Raw genomic sequence first — 27,782 nt, forward strand, 5'->3', positions numbered from 1 at the left:
AACATCAACTGGACGCTGGAAAGAGGGTGAGATGTCAGCAATGGGAGGGTGTCCTCAGGAACAGATCCCAGAAGGGCTGGTTTGGGGTCAGAAACTCAACTGCCTCCAGGGTGGTGTGAACGGTAGGGAGTGGTGGGGACTGTGGCTGGCGGCTGGTGGCTGGCTTTGTGCAGGTCTAAGATGGACACAGCTCAGGAACTGGAGCCTTCAGGAACATGGTTCCAGAGCCTCCAGGCTCCTCTGGTTTGTCAAGAGAAGCCAGAAATCTGGATTTTTATGTAAAATCTCCTGACTTCTCAAAATTGGCAACCCATTCAAATTCTTTTAAACACTGTACTCAGCCAAACAAAACATGTGTGCGGGCTAACTGCTGCCTGCTTTGGTAGAGAGTGTGTTGGGGAGGAAGCCAAAGGCGTCCTATGACTATGATGGGGGCAGGGCAGCCCTGGCGAGTGGGCCCTTTTGCCTGGCTGAGGAACCCCAGGCTTCCCCAGCTAGAGGATACCAGGGAGCCAGGAGGTCGGCTGGGCTGTCTCAGGTCCAGGCAAACAGCCTGTGGCACTGAGCTGGGACAGAGGGAGGGCCAGCTCAGGCTTGGGATCTGCCTGGGGCCTGGCTGAGGTGGAGGAGCAGATGGGTCAGAGGGAAGGGTCCCTGGGGAACTGAGGCATGCAGTAGAGCGCTCTGCATGGGAAGCTGCCCTGCAGCCTGCCTCCTGCCCTCCTGCTCTGCTCTGGGGTCCTCTCCACTGACTGGTTGCTTTAGCAGGTCTCCTTGTCCCTGCTCCCGAACAACCTCGAGGCTTTGCCTCCACTCAGAGTGACTCTACATGACCTCAGGCCCCCATAGGGGTTGCTGCCTCTCCTGCAACTCTCAGGAGAGCAAATCTGATTGGCTAAGCTGGGCTGAGTGGCCACATTTGGCCCAGCTGGCTACGTCCAGGGCATGACACCACCTAGGATGATATGTCCCCCACACCAGGCCCACCCTTTCTGTGAGGGCTGTGGGTGGGCAGTTTACCTGGAGAGGAGCTTGTGGCTGGCCCCTGGTGGGGACTGCCTGTCCTGGAGTCTGTCCCCGCACCCCCCAGTCCTAAGCCCTGAAAGCTGCCAGGGTCCCCACCGATTCTTCTGGATTTGCAGTCACCAGGAGAGAGAGGCTTTCCTGAGACCTGGGAAGTCACAGCCTTGGAGCTGGGAGAGATGTCCTTCTGTCGAGCTAGGACAGAGAGCCCCGAGCGTGGCTCTGGCATGCAGATGTGTGCCTCCCGCGCGATCACACTAACGCTAAGGGCCACGAGGCCAGGGTTCAGACAGGTAGACCGTACCTGGAAGCATGGTGACAAAGAACTCCAGAGCCCGCGTCCTCAGCCCTGTGGCTACTGAGGGCAATCAGGGGGCTGCTGATGCAGGTGGACCCCAGTGGTGAAGGAATGACCTGGAGCCTACAGAATGTGGAGCCAGAACTCTGAGGTCTTGGGGCAGAAGGGCTAGGACCTGACCTCAAGTTTTGAGGACTCAGGGACCTGGAACCTTCCTGGAGCCAAGGGTAGGCATTTCCAGGTACAGTGCGTGGGAAACTCCCCAGAGCTAGCTGAGGGTTTGAGATCCCCGTGGAAACCCAGATGGTGAGGAGGGGGCTGCTGGTTGTAGAGAATGAGACCCCTGAAGTCCATCCACCCTCAGGTCCCCTACCTCCTGGCAGGCAGGACTGGGACCTGAACGAACCCAGGAACCTGGTCAGGGTCCTTGCAGAGCCATCTGTCCCCACCTTGGCTGCCTCTGCCTCCTCCCTGTTGGTTTGTTGGAAAGCTGAGGAAGCAGAGATTCTGGGAGGGAAGACCGTCCTGTGTGGGTATGAGGATGGACCAGGCTGACGAGTGACCTGCAAGTGCCCATGGGAAGGTGCTAGTCTCTTCTCTGGACTGCCAGTGTCACAGTGGACGATAGCTGCACAAGAATCCTGCAAAGGGACCCTGGGCACCTCCCTCCCTCCTAGCCCCCAGGCCTCCTAAAGCCTGTGCCAGCTCTTGGTGCAGATGCTCCGAAACAGCCCCTTCCCCTTGAGCCTCCTCCTTGCTGCGGTGCAGATGTGCTGCTCCCAAGGGGCCACTTTGTTTTACCGGCCCATGGCAAACTCCCCAAGTTGTCAAGGTCACCAGTGGGTTCCATGCACTCAGCCCAGGGCTTGGCACAAGGGAGCCTTTGGAGGGATCCTCCAGGGAGCCCTCAAGGTCCAGGACCCACCACAGTTCCCTCTGCCAAGAGTCCTCCTGGTCATCCCTGAGGGCTCAGCCCACGTGTAGAGAATCTGTGCAGCATCCTGCTGCAGGTGAGAGGTCTCCAGGGGAGAGGGCCGGGAAGCCCACCCGATGCTGGGCTTTGGATGCTGGAGGTGGCCCAGTGGAAACAGGCATTCTATTCTGAGGTCTGTTTCCTGGAGCCTCCTGACACCACAGCACAGGGTGGGGTGGGCTAGCGGCAGGCAGGCTCGGGACCACTGGCTGTGACCTTTGGGAGTCCTGGCCACCTCTCCTAGGCTGTTTCTGTACTGCAAAGGGTTCCAAGTATTGGCGATTCCACTTTAAGTAGGAGACCAGACAAAACTAAGCCCCGCAATTAGAGGCACCCCTGGGGAAGCAGCTGGCACGTGGGGGCCTCCCGGGGCTCTGAGGATGCTCCGCTGCTTGGCCGGGTGCTGGTTATTTTGTGAACATTAGTTTTGTGGGGATTGGCATTTGCCCTCCAATAAAGTTCTAACGATGCAGACCCCAGGACGGGCGCGGGGCTGCAGCGGCTGCTCGGGGCGCCGACCCCACCTCTCCCTGGGCCGCCGCGCGGGGGGCGGGCGGGCGGGCGAGTCCAGCCTGCAGCGCGGGGTCCGGCTCCTCGCCCCCGCAGGCCCTTCCGGGCCTGGAGAAGCGTCCGGGAGCGGGGTGGGCGGGACGGCACCTGGACACACCCCGCGGTTCCGGGGAGGCGCGGTGCGGGTCCCCGCGGCTCCTCCCGCCGCCACCTGCCCCGCCCCGCCTCCCGCCAGCGCCGCCGAGGCGCTCGGCCTCAGGCTCGTCCCGCTCAGCTCCCGCTCCCGGCGCCCCGGCGCGACGCCGGCTCCATGGGTGAGTGCGGGGCGGAGGCCCGGGGCCCGCGCGCAGGCCGGCAAGGGGCCAGGGGCGCCGGCGGGCGGCGGCGGGCGGCGGCGGGTGGCGCGGGCCTCCCCTCCCCCTGCGTCCTGCCGCCGGGCCCTGCCCCCTCCGCCGCGACGCCCCGGCCCCCGGGAGGGGAGGGGGCTTGGAGGGGCCAAGTTCAGGGTCAGAGATGGCAGCTGGGAAAGGGGATCACCCCAGGACTCTGGGGGTGGCCATCCCTGGAGAGAGTGATATGGAGGGCGGGGGGAGAGGGCATCTCGGACCCCTGGAGTGCCCCTCCCCCCCTGCGCTGCTGGGATCCCCTGGAACTGGGGCCCCGGAGGTCACCGAGCTGCCCCCTCCCTCCACTCGTGGGACAGAGGGAGGGAGTAGCTGATTTCCAAAGACATTTCTCCCCATGGAATCTGGACAATTTCCCTGGGGAGCTGCAGCAAGAGACGGTCTCTGCAAACAGATTCCAGGCAGATAAGTTGGCATTTAAAAGAGAAAAGGACACTGACCTCCTTTGAAGGGAGGAGAGAGGAGACCGCCCCACCAGTCCCCTGGTTGGGAGGCCACAGAAGCCCAGGAGAGCCTGGGTGTCCCTGCCTGACGGATGCCCTCTGCTCCTCCTCCCCAGACGACCAGAGCCCAGCCCAGGAGGAGAAGGGACTGCGCTGTCAGCACCCGGCCTGCATGGACAAGGGGCGGGCCGCCAAGGTAGGGAGGCTGGACAGCTGGGGTACTGGGGCAGGGGGGACGGGGCTCACACTGCCCTTTTCATCCAAGCCCCGGATGTCCATGGAGCCCTGGCAAGGGCACAGCAGCTGGGCAGCACTGTCCTCTGGATTCAGAGGTGGTAGGGCCACAGGGGCTGCTAGTAGGGCAGAGGGGCTGCTCCTGGCTGAGGAAAAGCAGAGTCGGGGGACTTCTGAAGAACAGAGAGCAGCCTTTGGCTGCACTGGGGTTCCTGCAGCCCACCTGAGGGGCTGCAGCCCTGTGTCACAGAAGTGGTCCCCAAGGTTTTGTTCCAGTGACCACTAAGGGACTTGATGAGCGTGACTGTGGCCATGGGGATGCTAAAGGGAAGAGGGGGACAACTGGTCTTGGAGTTTGAGGGCTCAGGATGGTGCAGAATGTGAATCAGGGAAAAGGGAGCCAGGAAGAGGGGTAAGAGCAAACATAGTGCCTGGGCGCTTCTGCTTACCCACACTGGGCTCTGCGCCACATGCTTTCTGTTCCTATGCACTGCTGGGGCAGCTCTGCAGAAAGGTATTGTAACCCTCTTTTGCAGATGAAGATACCAAGGTTCAGAGAGGTCCTGTGGATTGGCTCAAGCCTCATAGTTCATGAGAGATGGAGCCAGCCATTGAACCATGTTTTAGGCACCCTCCCCCCACATGTTTTGATGACAGTAGTAATCATTGCTGCAACCCACTGTGTTGGGCCCAGACTCTAAGGACTCAGTGAATTTTCTCTTCTGAGATGGGTTCTAACCATATTCCCACATAGAGATGGGGAGACTGGGGCTCAGGGAGGTGAAGTGGCTACCCAAGGACAGATGGTCAGCAAGCAGGAAAGCGGGTCTTGAACCCAGTGCCTAGGTCTGCAGTGCCAGAGCCCATGTGCCTAACTACTCTGCAGCTTAGCCTTGCCAGCTGCAGGAAATTTAAAATGCCACCCCTGCCACCTCCCCCCACTCTGCACCCCCCAACCAGACACATGCACATTCATCATGTACAGGAGGACCATGGTTAGAAGGAACATGGAGGACTGTTCTGGGGGCGGGGAGAGGAGGGGGTTGCCTCCAGTTGCCGTGGTCACCGGGCACGGGGGCGGCTGTGATGTCAGATACAATCTGCTGGCTGGGATGGTGCCTGGCACTGGGCTCTGGTGCTGGCTGGTTGCCTCTCCCCCAGATGGGGGCTCCTGGCAACACACTGGGCTCTGCTCCCCACAGCAGACCTCCTGCCAGGGCTCCAAAGCCCTGAGGCCTCTGCCTGACCTCAGGGGTGACAACAGGGCAGAGGCACAATGTTCCAGTTCCTCCCCTGGGCCCTGCTTCCAGGGCAGGTCCCCAAGCCTGTGGACAGGGATAAGGGTGGGAGGACCCAGGCTCTGAAGAAATGAGGCCTCTGAGAAGAGAGATGTTTGGAGGGGCCCGGGGCTCAGCAGCCTCTAGATCCCAGCAGCAGCAGCAGCCACAGGGTCATCCAGTCTGCAAAGGGGGAGTCTGAGCCCTGTCACTTCTGCGACCCCCATGAGCCAAGTGCTACAGATTGATTTCAAGAAGAGAGATGCCTGAGTGATCAGAGTCAGGGGGCCAGTCAGGGAGGACATCTTGGAGGAGGGGGCCTCTGGTGGTAGTAGGAACAGGGATAGGCAGAGTGGAAGGGGGGGACAGGGGGTGGGGGAGCTGCCACAAATGCACAGGTGGAGGATGAAGGGAGGCCAGGGACACTCGGGTTTTGTGAAGAGCAAAGAATGATTTCGGGTGCAGTGGTGCACCCCTGTAATCCCAGCTACTTGGGAGGCTGAGGTAGGAGGATTGAAAGTTCCAGGCCAGCCTCAGCAACTTGGTGAGACCCTGTCTCAAATGAAAAAATAAAAAGGACTGGGGATGTCGCTCAGTGGTGGAACACCCCTGGGTTCAATCCCCAGTACAAGAGATAAATATGTACATCAGTACCATTGACGATAGATAGAACCTGTTACTGCCCGAGCACATTTATAACCAGGCAGGGTGTTAGGCCTTTGAACTGGTTGCGTGAATCTCATGAAAACCCTGTGAGGAAACCAGGGCCCAGAGAGGGGAAGGAGCCTGCCCACCCGCACAGCATGACCAGCAAGTTCACCTACAAGGAGACTTGTCAATCATGAACTATTCTTAACGCTCTCCAGCCACTCAAGGAATGGCTAGCAGGAAGGGCCATCTGCAAACAGGGTGGGAGGTTCTGTTGGACTCTCCTGGGTGCCTGGACTTCTCAGATGAATTAGCTGCCCCACCCCTACCTCCTGCCCCTGGAGTTCACAGTGGGGTGGGATGGGCAACCAGATGGGATTCCTGGGAAAAGGAGGTAAAGAGGTGAAGGGAAGTGGGAAGAGTAGGGGATGGGGACTGGGGGCCATAAATAGTAGGTGAAGCCAGGGGCCATGGGGAGGGGACTGAGGAGAGGGAGGCAGGCTGGACCAGGAGCACCCTGTATGTCCAGGTGAGAGGTCTGAACTGCATGCGCCAGAGACCCCAGGAGAAAAGTGGTGTCCCTGCCCGTCTCCAGGATGAAGATACGTACAGCAAGTCACGCCTGTGAGCTCCAGGATCAGCCCTACACCTTGCAGCTGTGTGGCCCTGGACACTTCATTGTACCTCTCTGAGCCTCAGTTTCATCTGGAAACAGGCATCAGACTTTTGTGTTGAGGATTAAGAGAGACCCATAGAAAGGGCTTTGCAGAGAGCCCATCATGCCATAGATATTCATGGAGCACCAACTGTGAGCACAGAGCTCATCCTCAGCATGGGAGACAGTCACCCCTAGACTTTGGGGTGCCCTGTGTACCTCCCTGAGAACTGAGTTCTCCTGGGACTCCATTCCAGACCCTACCCCACCCCACCCACTCCAGCCCGTCATGTTCCCAACACAGGTGGAGCTCAGTATGGGGGAGTCACACAATGTCAGGGTGTGACTGAGGCAGGGACAGTGTTGCAGGTGTCCCCTAAGCCAAAAAGTAGCCACAGAGTATCTGGGCTCCCCGTCTCCTTCCTGGGTTCCCTTGTGCTGCCCACTCTGGTTAAAGTGTCCTCAGGGAGCCCCAGATCACAAAGGGACATGGGCAAAGGCTAACAATGGGCCACAAGGAATACTGGGTCACCACATTTGAGGGGACAAAAGACTGAGGGTGTTGGTCCTGGCGGGCATAGTGCTCCAACAAAGGTAAGATCCTAGCAGCCATGGTTGTTCAGTGCCCACCAGGAGGCACCAGAGGAGCACCTCCAGGCCTCCTCCCACCCAGGCAGGAGGGACCACTCCTTCACCACGTTATAATGGAGGACCCCCAACAGCTGGGATGGAGTGCCCGACTGCCAGGTTCTACCTGGTCTGCCGGCCCTCAGCGTTCCCATTCTGAGAGTAGTCAGGGGGCAAGGGAGGTGACTTTTCCTCCTTGGCTCCCAAGGGGGTGGTGGTGGGGCACTAGTTCTGGTTGATATGGGGAAGAGTTTCCAGCATCGCGTGCGGCTGCCCCTGGGCATATTCAAGCAGGTGGCACCGAGAGGCCTGGGAGTTCCCTTCCAGCATAACAGGGCAAGGGCAGGGATGAGAGGGGTCCACGGGGTGTCAATGAAGGCCAGTGGGCTCTGGGCAGAGGGGAGGAGTGGGCCCATCATCGAGAGAGAAGCTGCACAGGACGGGCCTATTGTCCTGACAGTGCTTTGCCAGGAAAAGACAGAAGACCAGGTGCCCCTGGGAATGGCCAGGTTTGGGGAGCTTTGGGAGTGGCTGGTCCCTCTGGATGCCCATCAGCTGTAGCCAGGCTGTGGTCTTATCCAAATCTGAAGGGGCTGGACGGGAAGCAAGGCAGGCAGAAGCCTGGGCTTTGCCTAGGTAATTTTGGGGACCGGGAACAAAGGAAGGCCTGGGGCACCTGGCTCATCAAGCAGGGACAGAGGAGACCGCTGCCCTTCTGGGGTCCAGCCCCAAAGAGTCAGCGACTGCTAGGAGGGCCCTGGCAGTCTGAGGTCCTGAAGTGGGAAGGGGCCAGAGGGAAGGCAGAGGCTTCAAAGTGCAGGAAAACGCTGGGGACTGAGCCTCTCCCCAGCCCCGCCCCCGCCCCGCCCCCTTGGACGGGAGCAGTTCGGGAGAGGGCCCTTCCCCCAGGCCTGAGCCTGGTTTTTCTAAACTCTGGCTGCAGGGAGAGCGGAACTTCAAAGGACTGACGGCCCCCTTGCCAGCCATGCCAGGCGGGGGCCAGTTAAAAAGGAAGGGCCCCGAGAAGGACACTGCGGAGGGACAGTTCAGAGAACAGCCATTGATGGAGCAGAAGGAGCCTGGCTTGGCCTGTGGGTCACTTCGCCTGGGCCCCTGGGGAGTCCTCTGGCTGGTCAGGGCAGCTGCCTTCGCCGGCCCTCACCCCTGCACGGGTGAGCATCTGTCTTCAAGTTCAGGTTAATGACCAGGGACTTAACTTTCTGGAGATCTGTAAAGGGCTGGGCCCCTGTGGGACAGCAGTGCCTCCAACCCACTCCCCGGAGCCGGCCTCCTGCCACCATCTGGCAGGGTTCAGGCGCCTGGCCCTTCCTGGGGCCCCTGTGCACCCCGTTACCTGTGCGATTTCCCTGGGTCTGTGTCCCTAGTCCTGTGGCCACTCCGGTACCCTTGCCCAGCCCCAACCACAGGCAGGTGACCTGTGTCTCTAGGTGAATCTCCCTGGATGGTGGGGGAGGGTCTGGGCACCATGATCCCTGAGTTAATGGTCAGAATCCCAAGTCTAGGGCCCCACAAGGTTCTAATAGGGTCCCCGCTGGCTCCATTTTCATTTACTTGAGTTCGGAAGGGTCTCACTCCTGCCCCACCGACTCCAGTAGTCGGCCCAGTGGTGTGGACATGAGGAGTCTGTGGGACTGTGGCCTTGTTGGCTCAGCGGGGGATCCTGGAGCCGCCTAGTCTAGTGCCACTAGGTGGTTGAGTCTAGTGCCACTTACCCAGCTCCATCAAGAAGACCCCCGTCAGTCCTCTAGAAGCCAGCAGGGGGCGCAAGAGGCTGCGCCTGGGATAGTTTGGGGAGATGGGAGGGGCATCCATGAACCCAAGGGAGACCTTGGCCTGTGGAAGACTGGAAAATGGGGGCCAAAAGGGTCCGTGGCCCTACAGTTCCCCAATAACCTTTCTCAGGCTTGGTGTGGCAGTTCCCTGGTGTGTATTCCTAGTCCCTGTCCCGTGGCCAGGGACACCCCAGGATCTATCAGCCACCCTTATGTAGTACCTGGAAAAATGGCCTGTGTTCTGGTCACACGGAGATTGCTGCCCAGTGTGGGAGGGGAAGGGTAGGTGGGCCCCAGATCCTTTTTTCAGTCCCTCTCAAGAAGCCTTCTGGGTGGCACCGGGGAAGTGGGTACCAGGTGCCCTCATGCTGCTGTCAGGGGTCTGGCACATGCCACAGGGTTCAGCAGAAGAGGTCACAGCCCCTTCCTCTTCCCTTAGCCTCCGTTCTATACCGGGACCTCCCCAGAGGACAGGGCCTGTGGGGTGGCCTAGCCTGCCGAGAGGTCTTCTGGGCCCACCTTCTGCCTTAGTAAATGCTCTGCCTCTGAAAGGGTGTTGGGACCCAGAGGACAAAGAGTGAGGCCCAGGCTGAGGGGAGGGAGGAGCCCGTGGGCCTTGTGCAGTGAAGACAGATGTCCTGCCTGGCCAGCCTGCCTGTGCATGCGGGCTCCACCCTTGGATTTCTGAGGTGGTGGGTGGGCCTTGGGGCTAGCAGGCTCCCAGAGTAGTTTATTGCTGCTGGAGAACCCCTGGACAGGGGTACCCCTCCACCAGGGAGCCCCGGCTCCTGGTTGTAGGCCAGTTTGCTGTGGGTGGAATGAGGAGCTGCTGTTTGACCCCACCCCTGACCAGCTGGATCCCAACCATCATGGGGCAGGATGCTTTGGGTTGCCCTTTGCTTTTTGGGGGCCAAGGAGCTGGTGCTAGGGGAGAATGGCCTGGGGCAGGGGATGCCTTGGAGACCAGGATTCATCAGCCTTAGATCTGGTTTCTGAGTATCAGTTTCAGCAAGCCAGCCCTGGCTGGCCTGGGCTGGGCTGGGGAGAGGCTCCCTCCCCAGGGAGCCAGGGGCCAGGACTTCTTGGGCCTGCTCAGGTGCCCATTTCCCCACTTAAGTGCTGCTGACCTTGGGGCAAGTCCCACACCTTCTCCCTGGCTTACTCCTCTGTCAAGTTGGGGTAGTAACGTGTCTTCTTCCTGGAGTTTCTGAGAGGAGGAATGGGCTTTGCACAAACTCCTGGAACAGGTGTGGTGGCACTTGGCAGTGCTCAGTGGAGGGTAGCTGTCTGCCTGTGACGCAGGGGCCAGGGGCTGCGGCAAGATCACCAGGATTTGAAATGGAAATTTACCTGTCCAGGCCCAGCAGGCCAGAGGTCACAGATCCTAAGAGGAGGGAGAGACCCTTTGGTCTAGCAGGGGGGACGCTGTGTTGACTGTTGGTCAGAAAGTGATATCCTGGTTGAGATGACCCTATCCCTAAGTTCTGCTGTGGCTGAAGAACCTTCTTTTGCCTTCATTCATCCATTCTTTGATCTCATCTACATGGAGAACACCCCTGTGGGCCAGTACCATGGAAAGATCTGAGGACACAGTGAGCCAGTTAGCCACGATCCTGGCCTCTGTCAAGGACATCCTAGTGTGCAGTAGCACATGCCTGTGATCCCAGTGACTCAGGAGGCTGAGATAGGAGGATTGCAAGTTTGAGGTCAGCCTCAACCATTTAGCAAGGCCCTAAGCAGTTTAGGGAAACCCTGTGTCAAAATTAAAAATAAAAAGGGCTGGGGAATAGGGCTGGGGTTTGGCTCGGTGGTAGAGCGCTTGCCTAGCATGTGTGAGGCACTGGGTTCAATTCTCAGCACCGCATATAAATAAATTAAATAAAGGTGCATTGACAATTAAAGAATATTTAAAAGAAAAAAAAAAAAGGCTGTGGATGTTGTTCAGTAGTTAAGCACCTTTGGGTTCAAATCCCTGGTACGCAGGGTAAAAAAAGAGGCTAGGAAGGAATGAATTCAACTTCAGGTGACTGGGAAAAGGAAAGTGACAGTTTTGCTTTAAATTTTTTTTTTTTTTTTAGTTGTTGATAGAACTTTATTTTATTTATTTACATGTGGTGTTAAGAATCGAACCCAGTGCCTCATTCATGCCAGGCAAGTACACTACCACTGAGCCACTGCCCCAGTTTTTTTTTTGGGGGGGATGGGGGCTTGGGGAGGTAGAATTAAGTTGGAGCCAGGCGCCAGTCATTTGACGATCAGGGGTGCGCGGAGTTCTAGATAGAGCGTGCAGGGTGAAGGCCCTGAGTTGGGTGAATTGTTAGGGACCACCAGCAGGAAGGCCGGCCACCGTGACCATCCTCTGGGCCCACCTAGGAAGCAAAGTGGGAGCCAAGCCATGGTGGGATTTTATTCTAAGCAATTTTCAAAAGACCTGCCTGGCTGGGCACAGTGGCTGTAATCCAAGCTAGACGGGAAGCTGAGGCAGAAGGGTTATTTTATTTATTTATTTATTTTTTAGAGAGAGTGGAGAGAGAGAGAGAGAGAGAGAGAGAGAGAGAGAGAGAATTTTTTAATATTTATTTTTTTTCAGCAGGCACAACATCTTTGTTTGTATGTGGTGCTGAGGATCGAACCCGGGCCGCACGCATGCCAGGCGAGCACGCTACCGCTTGAGCCACATCCCCAGCCCCGCAGAAAGGTTATAAGGTCCAGGCCAGCCTGGACAATTTAGCAGTGAGCCAGCTAGCCACGAAAAAAAAAAAAATTTTTTTTAAAGGCTGAGGATGTAGCTCAGAGGTAGACCGCTTGCCTGGCGCGTGCAAGGCCCTAGGTTCAATCCCCAAGAAGGTACACACACACACACACACACACACACACACACACATCTGCCTGTGGTGTGGACAATGGATGACTTGACCTTTGGGAGTGGGGTGGCTCTTGAAGCCTCCTGGCCCCTGATAAATCGCTGCCCCCTCCAAACCATCTCACAGACCCTTGCTCCTCACTCTGCATGTATCCAGATAGAGGAGGAGCTGTCTAGGGGGTGGGTGGGCTGGGAGGCCCTGACTGGGTACTGAGGAGTATCCCCAGGAGGCCATTACGGGACTGGAGTCGAGGTCTGGTTTTCGGCCCTGCCAGTACCCTTTTAGGTCTCTGTGTCACTTCATCCCCATGTGATGAGTGGGGATACTAGTGCCTACCCGCTTCCTGGGACTGAATGTGAAAGCGCTCAATGGGCACCTAGTGGGAACCCCTCACCCCATCCAGGCTCTGCTCGGCGCCCCCTGGCGGTGGGGACCAGCCTGGAGCAGAGGGACCTCTGGCAAAGCTGAGCTGGGCTGTGGGCTTTCCTGACCGCGGGCCGCAGCCCCTGGCCGCCCCTACTCCCGACCCACACCTCCGCGCCACCCCCAGGGGTCCGGGGCCCCACGCTCGGCCAGCGCTGGGCGCGGGGATGGGATAACCCTCGGGAAGGCCTCTGGGCGCAGGATGTGGCGTCGGCGGGAGGCTGGGGTCCGAGCGGAGGGGCGTCCCCGGCCGCGCGCGGACACGGACCCTCCGGGAGCCCTGGCTGGGGGGGGGGGGCGGCGTCTGCGGGACAAGGGCGGGGGGCGCGGGTGGCCGTGCGCGGGCTCCGCGGGGTGGCCCCGGCCCCGGCCCTGGCCCCGCGTCCCGCGCTTGGCCGGGGCGGGCGCGGCCGCACAATGGCAGGAAGCGGGGCTCCGCGCGTCGTCCGGCGCAGGCCGCCGCTTCCTCCGGCCGCCATGGGGACAGGGCCCGGCGTCTCCGGGCGCGGAGCGGCCTCCAGGCCGGGCCCCGCGCCGCCTTCCCGGGAGCCCGAGTGCCTGTGCGTCGGGGGTCGCGCCCGCGCCAGCGTCGGCCAGGTAGGGCGGGGGCGGGGCGGTCCCCAAGCGGGAGGGCGCCCTCCGCCCAGCGGGCCCCTTGTGCCCGTCCTGCGTGCCGACACACCTGCGTCCCGGGCCCTGGACGGGTCCCAGCCCCGCGCCCTCTTGGGCACGCAGGCCTCCCTTCTGCCTCTGGCCAGTCCTATGTGAGGGGGAGCCTGGCTCCCGGTGCCCCTTCGCGGCCTTGGCTGTGCTCCCAGGCCCCACCACCCTCCCACCTCCCTTGCTATTAGGAAGGCCGTCGCCTTTGGAGGTGTGGGACCTGCCCGTTCCGTGGTTTGCATGGGGTGGGGTCTCCCCTGGGAACGTCTTGCACCCCACCTGGGGCTCCTCCTGGGCTGTCAGGGGTGCCTACCCTCAGGGGTGTTGGTGGGCAGGCAGGAAGGGTGGGGAGGGGCACCCATGTCTGAGAGAAGGGTCCAAGAACCTGGCTTGGGGGACAAGGCAACTCAGTTTAAATGTTGGGGAGACTTCTGGCCCTTTTTGGAGCTGGGGTGGCCTGTGGTTTGGACATGGGCTGTGAGGAAGTGGGGAGGGGAAATGATCCAAAGAAGCTCTGCCCACCCCAGCCTCGGCCCCTCAGTTGGGCTCCTGGTTCTCCCCGGCAGGGTTGTGTGTGTGTTCCTGCAACTTGCAGCTTGGTCCTCAGCCAGATCTGCATGGTTAAGTCTGGAAACACCTGGTTCAGGTCCTAGTCCTGAGCTTCATGGTGAAGCTGGTGTTTATTACCCTGGGGGTGCCCACAAGACTGGAGGGGTGAGGTTTTGGTGCATTGTAGCTGCAGCCATGATGGTGGTGTTCACCAAAGCTCATTGCAGGGCTGGGGAGTGACTCTCCAGGCCCTCAAGGGAGCCTAGTGCTTTATAGTAGGTGCTCAATAAATATTTGTTGAACACTGAATCTGCTGTAAGGAGTGGATCTTTGTGTGAAATCTGCTGTTTATTGGATTGGTTTAAAAACATGATTGTGGCACAGAGTCAGAGACTTGGGCTGAAAGGATCCCAGGGACCCTCCTCAGGACCCTACAACCTAGCAAGGCACTTGTCAGCCGTCTCCTGCCCCCACACCCCCACTATGGGGTTGGGGCCTGGTTGGCCTGCAGCGCCACCCACACTGGCACCTAAGCTGCTAGGGTTAGGAAGAGGTTAGAGGGGGAGCCTGTGCCAGGCTAGCTGCCCAGGCTGGGTGCTGAGCTGGGAGACTGGGAACCTCCTGGAAAGAGGGGCTGAGTAGTGTCTTTATCAAGAGGAGATGCTGGGAGCCTGGGGCCTGAGTCTGCAGAGCCAGGCTTTGGCAGCAGTGCCTGGGGTTCGGGTGGGGTGGGTGAGTGAGGCAGTAAGTTAAGGCAGGAGCCAGGAACAACTGTAGTGGCTGAGACCCACACCCCTGCCTCAGGCCCTGATAACCACTTGTGAGGGGCACAGGAGTGGGGTCATCTGGCGCTTGGGCTGCCAGCAGCAGTCTGAGTTATAGTGTCCATTGCTGCCGCCCAGGACCCAGCTCCACAAAAGGTAGACCCTTTAAGCAGGATCACCCAGTGATCACCGTTTCTGTGCCCTGTACTCTTTTCTGTGTAATGGAGGAGTGAGGAACATAGGGCCAAAACAATGAGCATCAAATGAAGATTAATTTCTCCTGTCCGCAAGACCCCAGGGCTGACATGTGTCCTGTCTCCTCCACTCATCTCTCTTCTCAGATGCCTGAAATGGTATGAGTGTGATTAAAATCTGGGATCTAGAGTCACATACATTGGCTTCAAGTCCTGACTCCATTGGCTATGTGACTGTAGGTAAATGACTTAACCTCTCTGAGCCTTACTCTTCTCTTAGATAAAATAGGTCCAATAAGAACCCCCTCTCCCAGGAGGAGAGGGTGACACATGTAAGACCCTCAATGCAGCCCCGGACACATGAGGATGGAATCACCAGTGGACCTCAACCTTCCCCACTTCCTTTTAACCTCCCATCTCCTTCCTGGGGTCAGTTTCTCTGCTGTCCAGGCCACCTTTGCCCTGTCTGTTATCTTGGAAATCTCTGATCTGGTTCTCCCCAGCCAAAAACTCTTCAGTGCCTCTCCACTTTCCTAATTAATAAGTTAATCAAGTGTAGTTGAGGGCTATGAGTCAGACAGGTGAAGACGGGCAGTTGAGTAGGCGTGGAGGCAACAGAGTAGAGTATGGAGATGGTCAGGAGAGAACGGGAGCAAGGTCAGGGGCAGAAGGGCAGGAGGTGGCTTTGCAAGTGAAGATCTGCAGGAGAGGAGGCAGGGGTACGCGCTTTGCCATCTGGGGGACCAGCAAATGCCAGGTCGGAGCACAGACAGGAGGCCGGCAGGTGGGGCAGGGCAAGCCAGGACAGGGCATGTCTGGCTTTTGTGGGTGTGAGATGGGAGCCATTGGAAGGTTTAGAGTGGATGGAATGTGACTCCTCTTCGCACCTGTTCACTCTGGCTCTCCATGGAGAAGTGGTGGGCAGGGCCGGGGAGAAGAGTTGGGAGGCCACTGATGCCATCTGGCTAAGTGACAGGGGTATCGGCGGGTGTTGAGGTTATGGAAACTAAAGATACAGAGTTTTCAGACTGACTCGGTGGAGTTCCAGAGTAACCCCAAGATTTTTCGCCCAATGTATTAGTTTCCTGGAGCCGCTGTAACAAATTAGCACAGCTGGCTTTAGAACAAGAGAAGTTTGGGGCTGGGGTTGTGACTCAGTGGTAGAGCGCTCGCCTAGCATGCCCGAGGCACTGGGTTCCATCTTCAGCACCACTTAAATGTAAAAGAAAGATATTGTGTTCACCTAAAACTTAAGAATAAATATTTTAAAAAAACATGAGAAATTTATTGAGTCATTTCTGTTTTATGAGACAGGATCTGGCTTTGTCACCCAGGCTGGCCTTGAACTTATGATGATCCTGCCTTGGCCTCCCAAGTAGCTAGGGTTGTAGGTGTGTGTCAACATGCCAGATAGGAAAAGGGACTTTAGAGGATGCAGTAAGATCCCCAGTCACCTGTAATCTCAGCAGCTCGGGAGGTTGAGGCAGGAGGATTGTGAGTTCAAAGCCAGCTTCAGCAGAAGTGAGGCAGTAAGCAACTTGGTAAGACCCTGTCTCTATTGCTCGACAAGTGCCCCTGAGTTCAACCCCCAGTACCAAAAAAAAAAAAAAAAAAAAAAAAAATCCCCAAATGACTAGTTGTCAGGGAGCACTGAGTCAGTAGAGTCCCAATCCAGACCCTCAGGCCTGAAACCATCTAGGGACAGCCAGGCCAATCCACATGGGGCTTCCTGCCGGGGTACTAGCTGGACACTTACAAATGTCAGGTTATGAAAGACCCCCTTCTCCTCCCCGCCAAAAAAAATTTAAAAAAGCCCTTGGAGAATTCACTGGTAAAGGAGTGAAGAGAGAGCCGTGGCCCTGTGCAGACCTCATCTGGACTCTGGGTGAGGAAAGCCCCACAAAGGACCTACTTTAGACAGCCGACAGCCTGAGAGAATCGGAAGGAATATCTGCACAGGGCCTGGTTCTCAAGTGTGTCCACTGGGTGGGGTTTTGCAGGAAACATCCTTGAGCTGCCGGGTGGCGTACAGCTGTAGCCCCAGCTACTGGGGGAGCTCAGGCAGGAGAATTGCTTGAGTGCAGAAGTTCAAGACCATCAGGGGCAGCATGCTGAGAGCCTGTTTAAAAAAAAAAAAATTCTTATTCTCAGGCCATGCCATATTTCTGCATCAGAGCAAGGAGTGATGAGCGTGAAGTCAGATGTGACAGGGATTGACACTTGTGTGGATGTCATTGTGCTATTATTCTTATAACTTTCAGTGGGCTTGAAAAAAATTTGGGGGGGGAGGCTGGAGAAGTGGCTCAAGTGGTAGTGCGCTCGCCTGGCATGCGGCCTGGTTTGATCCTCAGCACCACATACAAACAAAGATGTTGTGTCTGCCGAAAACTAAAAAAAAAAAAAAAAAAAAAATTAAAAATTCTCTCTCTCTCTAAAAAAAAAAAAAAAAATTGGTACCAGGGATTGAACTCAGGGGTGCTTCACCACTGAGCCACATCCCAGCCTTTTAATTTTTTATTTTGACACAGGGTCTCCCCAAGTTGCTAGAGCCTTGCTAAGTTGCTAAGGCTGGCAGTGAACTGTGCTCCTCCTGCCTCAGCGTCCCTTGTCACTGGGATTACAGGCATGTGTCACTGTGCCCAATGAGGTTTGAAATATTTAAAAATGAAAACTAGGAAACAGAATGGGAGGCAAGGCCTGGGAAGTGGCGATTGTGGTGAGTGTGGACACAGACACAGTTGCGCTGTGGAGGGAAGGAGCAGGGCTGGCGGGGGAAGTGCTGCCGGCAGGGTCCAGCAGTGCTCCTGAGGTGGAGGGCTCCCGGTGCTGTGCGGGACTGTGATCCTGTATTGTGGAGGGACACTTGGCCATGGAGGAGAAGGGGGATCTGAGCAGCATTCCTGCATCCCTGGGGGAGGGCCTGGGAGGAAGGCTGCCTGAGACTGGAGTGGGACCCTCACACAGTAACCGGTCTCCTGCTGCTGGCTTCTGTTTTTCTGGAATAGCAGGAAGCAGAGTGACCACAGTAGGTTAGGCTGGGCCACTGGAGGTTAGAGGGCAGAGAAGACATGACAGTCACCCTGGAGGATGGAGGAGGCAGGCCCAGTAAATCTAGGTGCCAGTCAGCAGTGTGTGGACCCCAGGTGACGCCCACAGCACCTCCTGGTGACTGCTCCACAGCTCGACCCTGTGCCGATAGGGCCTCAGAATTAACGACAGAAGGCAGGATGGGTGGAGGGCTTCGCCAACACCAAACTGGCCAAACCAAAGAGCATTCCCAAGCTCCATCTTGGGGGTCTTCCTCTCCCCAGGGAGAGGCCCTGGTTGCCAGCCTCTTGCTTGTTGCTCGAGGTCTCCTCCAGGGCAGGCCTTGCTTCTCTCTGCCTTCCTAGGAATGGGCACACGGCGGGTGCTTGGGGAAGGGTTGCCAAATGAATCAACATGGGCAAAGCATAGGTGCCCGTGGGAATAGCTGGCTGGGTGAGAGGGTCAGCCACAGGTGGGCACTGCCACAGTCTGGGCGGCACCTGCGCTTGCCCGTGGAGCCCTGACCCACCCTCCCCTTCTCCACCTGCAGGTATGCCATCACGCAGACTGCCAGCGGCTGCACCGCCGGGGCCCGCTCAACCTCTGTGAGGCCTGTGACAGCAAGTTCCACAGTGCCGTGCGCTATGATGGGCACGTCCGCTTCGACCTGCCCCCCCAAGGTCAGCAGGAGAGGGCCCCTGCTGGCCCCGAGAGTTTCTGGGCAGCTCTGGGGTGGGGACAGTGTTTTGGTAACCCTTGGAACCTTGACAGGGTCATCAGGAGGAAGAGAGTCATCTGTAATCCAAATACATGGCAGTTCTTTTGTTTTAGCAAGACAGACCCTCCAGGGCCAGTGCCCATCTCGAGGGCAGGCCTGTGTCTCCCAGTGCTGCGTGGCCCAGACCAGCTGGAGAAAGTCTTCTTTCTTCTCCTTCTGTGGTCCTCAGGGCAGGGACTTCCGGGCAGACCCTCCAGGCAGAGGCAGGTGGGGTGGAGGCAGGTCAGAGGACCTGTGGTAGGAAACAAGGAACCCCTCTGGCTAGAGGGCCTGCTCGCCCCACCTCTGAAGGCCGTCCCAGGCCTGTGCAGCAGTGCTGGCTCTGCTCTCCCTCCCACATGACCACAGGTGTGTCCATGCAGCGCGGTGAGGGGATGCCTGAAAGGAAGATCCATGGACTTTGGTCCCTGCCTGCAACGATCCCAGCACCTGGGGTACCTCTTTGTGTCTGAGGGATAGATGATAATGAACAATCCATCTCTGCTGGTTACGGCAGTACACGCCTGTAATCCCAGCAGCTCAGGAGACTGAGGCAGGAGGATGTCGAGTTCAAAGCCAGCCTCGGCAATGGCAAGGCACTAAGCAACTCAGTGAGACCCTGTCTCCAAATAAAATACAAAATAGGGCTGGGGATGTGGTCGAGTGTCCCTGAGTTCAATCCCTGGTACACACACACACAAAAAAAAAAAAACAAAACCCTCCATCTCCTTGAAGACCTGAAGGACCCTAGCAACTTGGTGAGGGATTCCAGGGGTCACAGACTGTCCCTCTGGAGGTAGCCATGTTCAAGGACTGAGGAAGGGTCAGGGAGGGAGAAGGTGCAACTCTCTACCCCTTTTCTTCAAAGGCTCTGTCCTAGCCCGGAATGTGTCTACCCGGTCATGCCCCCCACGTACCAGCCCTGCGGTGGACCTGGATGAGGAGGAGGAGGAAAGCTCTGTAGATGGCAAGGGGTAGGTAAGGGGGGGTGGGCAGAGCAGAGACCATGGGGGAGAGCCCCAGGCACCAGCTGCTTTGGCACCTCTCGCAGGAGGGCTGAGTGGCAAACTCCTCCCACCCCTGTGGATACCCTGGTTCCTGGAGGAGGCAGTCCCAGCCTGGGCCAGACTGCAAGGTGTCTGGGAGCCTACTCCCACGCCTGACTGGGTAGCATTGTGTGAGCCTGTGTTGGCCACCAGAGGGCGCACAGTCCCGTGTGGGACCTGCCATGGCCCCACTCGCATCCTATCCTGGTGAGGGCCCACCCCCACCTCCCAGATCTGCCTTCACTTTTTCCCTGAAGGGACCGGAAGAGTACAGGACTGAGACTCTCCAAGAAGAAAGCAAGGAGGAGACACACAGATGTGAGGAGCCCCCAGGGCTGGCAGAGGGGGTGCCCAGACAGTGCCTTTCCTTTCCCCGGGCGGGGCCTCCCCACTCTGAACTCTAGGATGCGGGATGGGGTCTGGAGGGAGCGTGTCCCTTCCTTGCCACTGTACCCTGCAGCCAGCACTGCCCTAGCTCTGGCTGAGGTTTCTCCAGGAGCTCCTTGGGCAGGAGGGCACTTGTGGCCTCCCAGGGACAGGGGAGGGCTGGGAGACCCCTGGCCTTCCCCTGCCTGCTGGGGTTTCCCTCCTGGGACGGGACTGGTAGGAGATGAGGGCTGGCAGTGGAGAAGCTAACAGACCCCTGTCATCGCAGGACCCGAGCAAGGAGTGTTTCACCTTGAAATTTGACCTGAACGTGGATATTGAGACGGAGATCGTGCCGGCTCTGAAGAAGAAGTCGCTGGGGTAGGGCTCAGTGTTGCTGGGGGAGGAAGTGGGGCTGGGGCCAGTGAGGCCTCCTGAGTTGGAGGCTCCAGGTCTGTGTGTGTGTGTGTGTGTGTGTGTGTGTGTGTGTGAGAGAGAGAGAGAGAGAGAGACAGACAGGGACAGAGAGAGGTGGCTGTGAGTCTCCACCTCTGGACAGTCCTGTGTGGATGTACATACCTGTGCAAGAGACCAGGACAGGGTCTGTGCATCTGCGTTCCAATCCTGTGTGCGGGGCCTGGTCCCAGCGTACCTGTGAAGGCGTGCGTGTGCTGGCCTGTGTGCTCCCTGGGGACAGGAGACTGCCCATGCCTTCCTTTTCTGATAGGGAGGTGGGTGGAGAGGGGTCTTGCATAATTGTCCCCACACACACATTTCCCTCTTGGGGATAGGGAGGTGCTGCAGCCCGTGTTCGAAAGAAAGGGCATTGCACTGGGCAAAGTGGATATCTACCTCGACCAGTCCAACACGCCCCTGTCCCTCACCTTCGAGGCCTACAGGTTCGGTGGACACTACCTTCGGGTCAAAGGTGAGCAGCAGGCTTCACAGGTAGCCGGGTTGCTAGGACCTGGTGGTGCCTCCTCCCGGAGATGGGAGCCCTTTCCAGGCTCAGCTTCCCATTGGCTGTGGCCCTGAGCAGGCTCATTACCATACAGGTGTCTCTGGTGGCCGGTGCTGGCAGGGTGGGGCTGTGGGAGGAGGGCAGCTGGGCCTGGGCTCAGATCCTCTGGGGAGAGAGGACTGGGGCCTCACCTCCCTTGGGCCCAGGCACTGAAGACCTCTTTTTGCCCCCCACACCACCCCAGCCAAGCCAGGGGATGAGGGCAAAGTGGAGCAGGGTGTGAAGGACTCCAAGTCCCTGAGCCTGCCAATCCTGCGGTCGGCCGGGGCCTGGTCCCCCGCACTGGAGCGTGTGGATCCCCAGAGCCGCCGGGAGAGCCTGGACATTTTGGTGAGGAGGGGCTGTCAGCGCTGGGAGCAGGACAGCTTAGAGGGAAGTCACTCTGGGTCCCTCACTGTCCACTCTTGGGGTTTAACTTCCCCTTCTGGCAAATGGAGCCAACTGTGAGCCTAGGACTCCTCTCTGAATTTAGCAACAGGTCTTGTCTCTGAGTCTTCTGCTGCCCAGGGAGTTGGAGAGTGTGTGTGTTCATGAGCCTGTCTGTGCTCGGGAGTGAGACCTCACATGGCACGGGCCCCATTTGGAGCAGTACTTGTTGGTACCTTTGAGTGTGTGTATAACTGTTCCTCCCACCTGCTCTGTGCTTGTGGCTGGGGGATGACAGTTGGGCGAAACTTTCTGTACCTTCCAGCCCTCAGAAGTCCAGGTTTCAGGAGAGCTGACACCCAGGGCCAGGCGTAGAGACCCTCCCACATCCCAGGCTGGCCTGAGGTCCTGGGAATCCCTGCGAGGTGGGGTCACAGAGGCTGGTCAGGCTGGCCTTGACCTCTGTGCTCTCCCTAGGCACCTGGCCGCCGTCGCAAGAACATGTCAGAGTTCCTGGGGGAGTCCAGCATCCCCGGGCAAGAGCCCCCCATGCCCTCCAGCTGCTCTCTACCCAGTAGCAACAGCAGTGGCACTAGCAGTGGGGGCAGTGACAGCTGGAAGAACCGGGCAGCCAGTCGCTTCAGTGGCTTCTTCAGCTCAAGCCCCAGCACCAGTGCCTTTGGCAGGGTATGTGGCCCTGTGGGCTCCAGGGGCAGGGCAGCTGCTGGCCCTGACCCTGACCGTGGGTCTCCTCCTAGGAGGTGGACAAGATGGAGCAGCTGGAGGGCAAGCTACATGCCTATGGCCTTTTTGGGCTGCCCCGGCTGCCCCGGAGGCTGCGCTTTGACCACGACTCCTGGGAGGAGGAAGAGGAAGATGAGGACGAGGATGAGGATACTGCGTGCCTCCGGCTGGAGGACAGCTGGAGGGAGCTCATTGATGGGCATGAGGTGGGTGCAGCTGCAGCCTTCCCGTCCCTCCTAGCGTATGAGAGGGGGATAGCCCTTATGAGGACCCAGTGACAGGATCTTCCATAAAATGGCCCCAAGAGGCTGTCCCCATTTTGGGGGAAATAAGCTGTGTGAAAATGGTGCGTGGCTTGGCTGTTTTAGTGGCAGAGGAAGACCCAGTCGTGGGTGTCTTGATTGTGAAGATCCATGTGATGGTGAAAGTGGCCTGCCTCCTCCAGGACCTCTGTGTCCCCATCAGGAAATCGAGGACTTCCATGCACGGTTGCCCACCCCACCTTGCCCTGCCTAGCCCTGGCTCCTAGTTGACTTGCCCTGCCCTCCCTCTAGAAGCTGACCCGGCGGCAGTGCCACCAGCAGGAGGCAGTGTGGGAGCTCTTGCACACGGAGGCCTCCTACATCAGGAAACTACGAGTGATCACCAACGTAAGTGGGGGCCTCCAGCCCAGCGTCCACCTCACCTACCTGCCGCCCTGGTCTCTTTCTGGGTGGACTGTCAGCTGAATCTGGGGTTTTGCAGAAAGAGCAGGTACCCAACAACAAAGGGGGCACAGGAAAATCAGAGAAGGGCTGGCCCCCCCCAGGAACAGGTGATTCCACAGGCACCTGGGAGGGGGCTTCAGGCAGATTGGGCAGGTTCAGCTGAGTGAACACAGGTGAGGCCTCATTCTCTCCTTCAACGCTGCTTCTGAACGCTGGTGTGTGCCAGGGGCCCACACCCTACATGAGACAGGATGTATAGGCACTGTGGGGGTTCCAGCTCAGGGAGGGAGCGCCTGCCCTGTGCCTGGGGGTTCAAGAAGTCTTCCTGGAAAGAGGATTCACCCTCTAAGGCAAAACCTGAGGCTGGGCCAGGGCAGAGGCAGAGGAGAGATCCAGGGGATGCTGCAGGGCCAGTCTCCCCGGCTCTCCTCCAGGTGGGGCGAGGGCAGGTTGACCCCCAGGTGGGCCAGGGAAGGCCTTGGAGCTGCCAAATGAGAAGACCAAATGCTGCTCCGACTCCCTCCTTATCCCTGACTGATTCTGGCCTTCGTGGAAGGGAGCCTGAGTCTAGGTGGGGCTTCAGGTCCGCTCAGTGTCCCCTGTCCCCACAGTTGTTCCTGTGCTGTCTTTTGAACCTGCAAGAGTCCGGGCTGCTGTGCGAGGTAAGGCCTGGCCTGGTAGCGGGGGCAGGGGACGTACTGGGAAGGGGGCGGGGCCGACCCACCTTCGGCCCTGCGCAGGTGGAGGCGGAGCGTCTGTTCAGCAACATCCCAGAGATCGCTCGGCTGCACCGCGCCCTGTGGGGCAGCGTGATGGCTCCGGTGCTGGAGAAGGCGCGGCGCACGCGGGCCCTGCTGCAGCCTGGGGACTTCCTCAAAGGCTTCAAGATGGTACGCCCAGGGTGGGACGCAGGCGAGGCCACTGAGGCAGGATTGGGGCATCCAAGACTCCGTGTTCTTGTTGCCCCCAATTCCCTCTGACCAGTGACCCCGGGTGACCCCTGTCGGGCGTTTGGATTTGAACCGCCCCCCTTGGCCATCCACCCGTGCACCTGGCCACGGTAGTCTCTCAGTAGTCAATCTCGCTGAGGCTCCGTTTCCTCACCTGGAAACGGGAATAATAAGCTTGTCACCCCCTGGGTGGTCCCGAAAGCACTGTGAGGCCTGGGCCGGTCCACAGGGAGCGCGGGGTCACAGGTGCTGCGGTTGTTCTCCCCTGGGTCAGTTCGGGTCGCTGTTCAAGCCGTACGTCCGATACTGCATGGAGGAGGAGGGCTGCATGGAGTACATGCGCGGTCTGCTGCGGGACAACGACCTGTTCCGCGCCTACATCACGGTGAGAGCCGGCGGGGCGCTGGGGGTGCGGGCGCTGGGGGTGCGGCGGCTGGGCCCAGGGGCTCCCGCTGGCTAGGCGGGGCCCGATTTGAGTCCCGCCCCCTCTGGTTGCAGTGGGCAGAGAAGCACCAGCAGTGCCAGCGGCTGAAGCTGAGTGACATGCTGGCCAAGCCCCACCAACGGCTCACCAAATACCCTCTGCTGCTCAAGTCAGTGCTGCGGAAGACTGATGAGCCCCACGACAGGGAAGCCATCGCCACCATGGTAACCCGAACAGTGGGTGGGGGTCTCCTCCAGCTGCCTGTCCCTCCCTGTCCCTGGGCCTGAAGCCACACTGCCTGTCCCCAGATCAGCTCGGTGGAGCGCTTCATCCACCACGTGAACACATGCATGAGGCAGCGACAGGAGCGGCAGCGGCTGGCGGCCGTGGTGAGCCGCATCGATGCCTATGAGGTGGTGGAGGGCAGCAACGACGAGGTGGACAAGGTGGGCACGTGTGTCTTTGGGAAAGGGCCTCCATCCTGCTGGGAAGGAGGAAAGGCCAAATGGCAGCTGGGGGTGATGCTGGCCTCCTAGCTGAGGTGGGCACTCAGATCCTAACCTTCCCTACACCCCCACCCCCACCCCCATCCCCAGCTCCTAAAGGAATTTCTGCATCTGGACCTGACAGCACCCATCCCTGGTGCCTCTCCAGAGGAGACACGGCAGCTGCTGCTGGAGGGGAGCCTAAAGATGAAGGAGGGGAAGGACAGCAAGGTGACTTAGGGGCCACACCCCCTGCTCTGCCCCACCCTCCTTGCCCCTTTGGTGTGGACCACCCTTCTTGGGGACCTCATGGGCTGCAGCTAGTGGTTCTCAGCTGCATAGTCAGTTCAGTGGTGACCCAAGAACTAGCAATTTTTGTAGCTATGGTGATGGATGATGGTCTGCAAGCGATTTACTCTTTACACATAAACAGCAGGGTCATAGCCATAGAGGTGGGCAGGAGGGGCATGGTCTATAAAGGCCAGGAACTGCCCAGGGCCTTGCTTACTGTGCTGCTCAGGCTTTAGGCACTGGGTAGCTGAGAGTCTATACATTGTGATTTAAAAATCACCTTCCTTTTCTTCTCTTTAATGTAAACTGGTTGAAATGATTCAGAAATGTGTATCTCAGAGAAAATCATCTTTCTCTGAATTTTAAAGATTCACAGGGGCGGGGGGGAGGGGTGCAGAGGTATCTGACAAAAACCTAGTGCTCCAGGTGTACTCCAATGCTCTCAGCATCCTGCACTTTCCCAGTGCTCCCAGCATAGTGTTCCTAGTTCGCTCAGCACTCCCAGCACTCCCTGCATACCGCAGTGTTTCAGTGCTCCTAGTGCTCCCAGCACACTGCAGCAAGCCCAGGACTCTGACCCTCTCCTGCTCCCCCACCCCAGATGGATGTGTACTGCTTCCTCTTCACTGATCTGCTCTTAGTGACCAAGGCAGTGAAAAAGGCTGAGAGGACCAAGGTCATCAGGCCACCACTGCTGGTGGACAAGATTGTGTGCCGGGAGCTGCGGGACCCTGGTGAGGAGCACTGGCCCCTGCTCCTGGGCTGGGGCTGCAATGGGAGGGGCTCTGATCTCGACCAACATTGATGTGGGTCTTTCCTGACCAGGCTCCTTCCTCCTCATCTACCTGAACGAGTTCCACAGTGCTGTGGGGGCCTACACATTCCAGGCTAGTGGCCAGGCCCTGTGCCGAGGCTGGGTGGATGCCATTTACAATGCTCAGGTGAGAGCAGAGTGGTGTGAGGGTAGGCAGGCCAGACTGGAGGCTGCTGGTCCCAGTCCACTCTACCCCTGTGCCCACTCACTCCTACCTGCAGAACCAGCTGCAACAGCTGCGCGCACAGGAGCACCCAGGCAACCAGCAATCTCTACAGAGACTGGAAGAGGAGGAAGAAGAGGAGGAGGAGGAAGGTGAGAGCAGCACTTCGGCTGCCAGCTCCCCTACCATCCTGCGCAGGAGCAGCAACAGCCTCAACTCCCAGCACTGGTAAGTTTGCCCAAGACCACACAGCAGGCCATGTGCCTCCACCAAGGACTCATGCTCTCAGCCATTGACACCCAGCCATGGCCCCTTCTGAAGAGCCTCATGTGGTAAACATGGAAGGGGATGTCGGAGGCAGCTCAGTCCCCACCAGGGTCCAGGCAGGGAGAACAGTTTCTAATTTGAGTGTCAGCTTTGATCTATTAGTGGTGGCTGCCTGGAGCCCTGTGCTGAAGATTCTTAGACCAGAAAAGAGTGTTGGAATCCATTATTGTCTGTTGTGGGCCCAGGAGCTTGAGGAGCTCTGAGCCTTGAGATCTGTTCCAGGCCTTCTAGGCTTCCTCTGGTTGGGCTGACCCTCCTCCTGGCCCCACAGTGCTTCGGATAGCTCCACTGAGACCCTGGCCATGGTTGTGGTGGAACCTGGGGAGATGCTGTCCTCCGAGTTTGATGGTGTCCCCTTAAGCTCCCAGTCGGATGAGCCCTCTCTTAGCTCCACTGCTTCATCGATCACACCCACCAGCGAACTGCTGCCGCTGGGCCCAGTGGATGGCCGCTCTTGCTCCATGGACTCTGCCTATGGCACCCTGTCCCCCACCTCCCTGCAAGATTTTTCAGCTCCAGCCCCTGCGGTGGAGCCAGTGCCCCAGCCCACAGAGTTATCACAAACTCCTTCACCCCCACCCTCGCCCCGCCTCCGCCGCCGCACCCCTGTCCAGCTGCTGCCCAGCCTGCCTCGCCTGCTCAAGTCTAAATCTGAGGCCAGCCTCCTCCAGCTGCTGTCTGGGGCTGCCACCTGTGGAGGACCTCCAGCTCCCAGCCGCAGCTTGTCAGAGCTCTGCCTGGCCACTGTAGCTCCTGGCACTAGGACTCAGGGCTCTGCTCAGAAAGCTGGACCTGGCTGGGATTGCCAGGCAGCATGCATACCTGGCAGCAGCCCTGAGCCTCCAGAGCCTGGGGACAGAACCAGTTGTCTGCCTGGGGAGCCTGCAGGCCCTGCCAGGAGGAGGTACAGAGAACCACCTTCTCCCAGAGTCCAACCTGAGCCCCCACCAGGGATCTCTGTCCAGCACAGGAAGTTGACTCTGGCCCAGCTCTACCGAATCAGGACCACCCTGCTGCTTAATTCCACGCTCACTGCCTCGTGAGTGGCCTGGCTGGCGTATGGGACAGGTGGCTTAGTGTGCTGTTGTTGTACTAAGTTCTGGTAGTGGGTAGGGGCATGGTGATGATAACTGGGAACATCAGCATTTGGGGATGGGACGGAGAGGAGCCTTAGACTTAATCCCACTGCCTCTCTCCTCCACTGGAGGAGCTGGTCCCATGAAGTGGGCCGCTCCAAGGGCAAATGTTGGGGCCTCCTACATGGAGGAGCCTGGGCAAGCCAGTTAATCCCGTTGCCTGTAGGTGTCTCCTGCAGGCAGCAGTGAAGGGAACTAAGGATCGTGGTGGGGGGAGAGGGTGACCAGAGCCACTCCAAATGGCAGCAGCCAAGGAAATTGTCTCCCCACCCTTGCAGGGAAGTCTGAGCAGATGGAGGCTCCCAAAGGTGCCACTGACCACAGGACAGCAGACAGCATGCTTCTGGGGGTGCGGCACCTGCTTCACCTGCTGCTTCACGTGTGCATGAGCCGGAGTGTCAGTCAGGACCCCAGCTACCACCCCAGGGCCGATTTGCCGACTGGATGAAGTGGAGGAGGGCTCAGCAGAGCCTCAGGCCTGGGCAATAGTACCCTCTCCACACACCTGCCCAGGAAGTCCCTTGTCCCTTACTCCTGAAGTTACCAGCTCTAATCCTCTGGGCTGGGCTCCCAGGCTCCTCTTCCCATGGCCACCCTCATCTGTCCTCAAATGGGATGCACCCTAGCCCCCAATCCCCTCTTTCTCTCCTTCCCAGTCCTGCTGGCCACCTCAGGCTTGGGTTGGCTCTGTGTAAAGCTGCATATTTATTGAACTTTGTTCTTTTATAAAGACTTGTATATAGTCTCCTGGAAAGAGTCCTGTGCTTCTGGAGCCCACCCCTTCCTGCCTGGAGCATACTTGAGCTCTGGGGTGGTTCC

General features: G+C 58.6%; 1 protein-coding gene across 5 annotated transcripts; it reads left to right on the forward strand.

Moving 5' to 3' along the window:
- On the forward strand, positions 1-27,706 carry Plekhg5 (pleckstrin homology and RhoGEF domain containing G5). 5 transcript variants are annotated; one of them, XM_076861392.2, is made up of 22 exons: positions 1-26; positions 3,768-3,847; positions 17,917-18,046; positions 18,992-19,097; positions 19,427-19,487; positions 19,825-19,916; positions 20,327-20,463; positions 20,741-20,886; positions 21,400-21,609; positions 21,681-21,872; positions 22,221-22,316; positions 22,985-23,035; positions 23,114-23,263; positions 23,598-23,708; positions 23,822-23,971; positions 24,056-24,193; positions 24,344-24,463; positions 25,125-25,257; positions 25,349-25,464; positions 25,559-25,728; positions 26,099-26,866; positions 27,242-27,706. In XM_076861392.2, exons 2-22 carry the CDS (start codon positions 3,824-3,826, stop codon positions 27,249-27,251), a joined length of 3,111 nt encoding a protein of 1,036 aa, XP_076717507.1. In that variant the 5' UTR covers positions 1-26; positions 3,768-3,823; the 3' UTR covers positions 27,252-27,706. The 5 variants fall into 5 exon arrangements, with proteins under 5 accessions (XP_076717507.1, XP_076717506.1, XP_076717505.1 ...); XM_076861390.2 differs by lacking the exon at positions 1-26 and adding an exon at positions 3,039-3,118; XM_076861391.2 differs by lacking the exons at positions 1-26; positions 27,242-27,706 and adding an exon at positions 3,036-3,118 and having other exon boundaries at positions 26,099-26,870.
- The last annotated feature ends 76 nt before the right edge of the window (positions 27,707-27,782 follow it).

Source organism: Callospermophilus lateralis, chromosome 7 (genome assembly GCF_048772815.1).
Source record: "Callospermophilus lateralis isolate mCalLat2 chromosome 7, mCalLat2.hap1, whole genome shotgun sequence".
Lineage (NCBI taxonomy): Eukaryota > Metazoa > Chordata > Mammalia > Rodentia > Sciuridae > Callospermophilus > Callospermophilus lateralis.